This window comes from Diaphorina citri, unplaced genomic scaffold (genome assembly GCF_000475195.1).
Source record: "Diaphorina citri unplaced genomic scaffold, Diaci psyllid genome assembly version 1.1 scaffold13031, whole genome shotgun sequence".
Taxonomy (NCBI): Eukaryota; Metazoa; Arthropoda; class Insecta; order Hemiptera; family Psyllidae; genus Diaphorina; species Diaphorina citri.
In genome coordinates this window covers 1-1,397 of record NW_007390400.1, presented here as the reverse complement: position 1 = coordinate 1,397, position 1,397 = coordinate 1, and the positions used below count along the sequence as shown (strand labels likewise).

Sequence of the window (1,397 nt, the reverse complement as noted above, 5' to 3'; positions counted from 1 at the left end):
AAAAACAGTGAACAAGCAGAACTCAGAGAACAACATTTGAAAAGATTGAGGAGCTGGATCAATCATCGAATGACAATAGAAATGACCGATGGCAGAGTTCTAGTCGGTACATTCCTGTGTACAGATAGAGATGCTAATGTTATCCTGGGATCCTGCGGAGAATATCTGAGTCCTGAAGGTAAATAATTAATATTCTTTCAGAAGTCACATCAATGGAAAATCTTGAAGCTATAGGTATTTTTTTTTTTACATCTGAACCTTGAGCATGTAAATGATAATAATACTTTCCCCCCGTTTTTCCTTTCCAGTCTTTGAAAGCAAAGAAGAAAATGGTGCTCAAGAGGCAAGACTCCTAGGGCTGGTCATGGTACCTGGACAACACATTGTAAATATTCTACATGATGAACCTCACATTAGCTGATCTGATATTGTGCCAACATTCGAGAAATTCTACAAAAACTATCTCACACACCTGAAGAACAAATTGATGACGGAAAAAACAGTGAGGGAACTGATGGTAAAATGATTGATGAAAAAACACCGGACACGAAAAACAGTGAACAAGCAGAACTCAGAGAACAACATTTGAAAAGATTGAGGAGCTGGATCAATCATCGAATGACAATAGAAATGACCGATGGCAGAGTTCTAGTCGGTACATTCCTGTGTACAGATAGAGATGCTAATGTTATCCTGGGATCCTGCGGAGAATATCTGAGTCCTGAAGGTAAATAATTAATATTCTTTCAGAAGTCACATCAATGGAAAATCTTGAAGCTATAGGTATTTTTTTTTTTACATCTGAACCTTGAGCATGTAAATGATAATAATACTTTCCCCCCGTTTTTCCTTTCCAGTCTTTGAAAGCAAAGAAGAAAATGGTGCTCAAGAGGCAAGACTCCTAGGGCTGGTCATGGTACCTGGACAACACATTGTAAATATTCTACATGATGAACCTCACATTAGCTGATCTGATATTGTGCCTGAGTGAAGCAAATCCACTAATATCAATTGTATGAAGTATTGTTCTTTCACAAACAATCCCCACTTCTCATTCCATATAGGGAAAGTGGTCAAGAAATTCACCCGGTAAACAGGAGGACATGGGTTTGATCCCAGCAGAGACAAGGAATTTTATCCTCATTTATTTGAGAATTTGACCACATAATAATGGAAAGTACCTAGGTATTTTCAACTCAGTAATCCTTATGGTTATTATAAAATGTTTTTTTTTTCTTCTTCTTCTTCTTCTTCTTCTTCTTCTTCTTATCAGCTCCCATGGCATAGTGGTCACTGCACTTGCCTTGCACGGTTGCACGCGGGAGACCTGGGTTCGATTCCCGGCGGGGTCAAGAAATATCATGCAAATGATTGATTCCGTGTCTGGCTGTTGTGGG

At 38.7% G+C, this 1,397-nt stretch overlaps 2 protein-coding genes across 2 annotated transcripts; both read left to right on the top strand.

The window, feature by feature from the left end:
* The first annotated feature begins 6 nt into the window (after window positions 1-6).
* Window positions 7-1,182, top strand: LOC103522940 (N-alpha-acetyltransferase 38, NatC auxiliary subunit-like). Its single transcript, XM_008488022.3, has 3 exons — window positions 7-178; window positions 309-422; window positions 972-1,182. The coding sequence occupies exons 1-2, from the start codon at window positions 70-72 to the stop codon at window positions 419-421; spliced, it is 222 nt and encodes a 73-aa protein (XP_008486244.1). The 5' UTR covers window positions 7-69; the 3' UTR covers window position 422; window positions 972-1,182.
* Window positions 442-1,182, top strand: LOC103522941 (N-alpha-acetyltransferase 38-B, NatC auxiliary subunit-like). Its single transcript, XM_008488023.3, has 2 exons — window positions 442-727; window positions 858-1,182. Exons 1-2 carry the CDS (start codon window positions 523-525, stop codon window positions 968-970), a joined length of 318 nt encoding a protein of 105 aa, XP_008486245.1. The 5' UTR covers window positions 442-522; the 3' UTR covers window positions 971-1,182.
* Window positions 1,183-1,397: the final 215 nt, after the last annotated feature.

What these genes read in the sequence shown, in the direction of transcription:
- LOC103522941 (XM_008488023.3), top strand. Translation starts at nt 523, where the DNA reads ATGATTGATGAAAAAACACCGGACACGAAAAACAGTGAACAAGCAGAA. An exon ending in AGAATATCTGAGTCCTGAAG is followed by an intron (nt 728 to 857) that starts GTAAATAATTAA and finishes TTTCCTTTCCAG; the next exon opens with TCTTTGAAAGCAAAGAAGAA.
- LOC103522940 (XM_008488022.3), top strand. Translation starts at nt 70, where the DNA reads ATGACAATAGAAATGACCGATGGCAGAGTTCTAGTCGGTACATTCCTG. An exon ending in AGAATATCTGAGTCCTGAAG is followed by an intron (nt 179 to 308) that starts GTAAATAATTAA and finishes TTTCCTTTCCAG; the next exon opens with TCTTTGAAAGCAAAGAAGAA.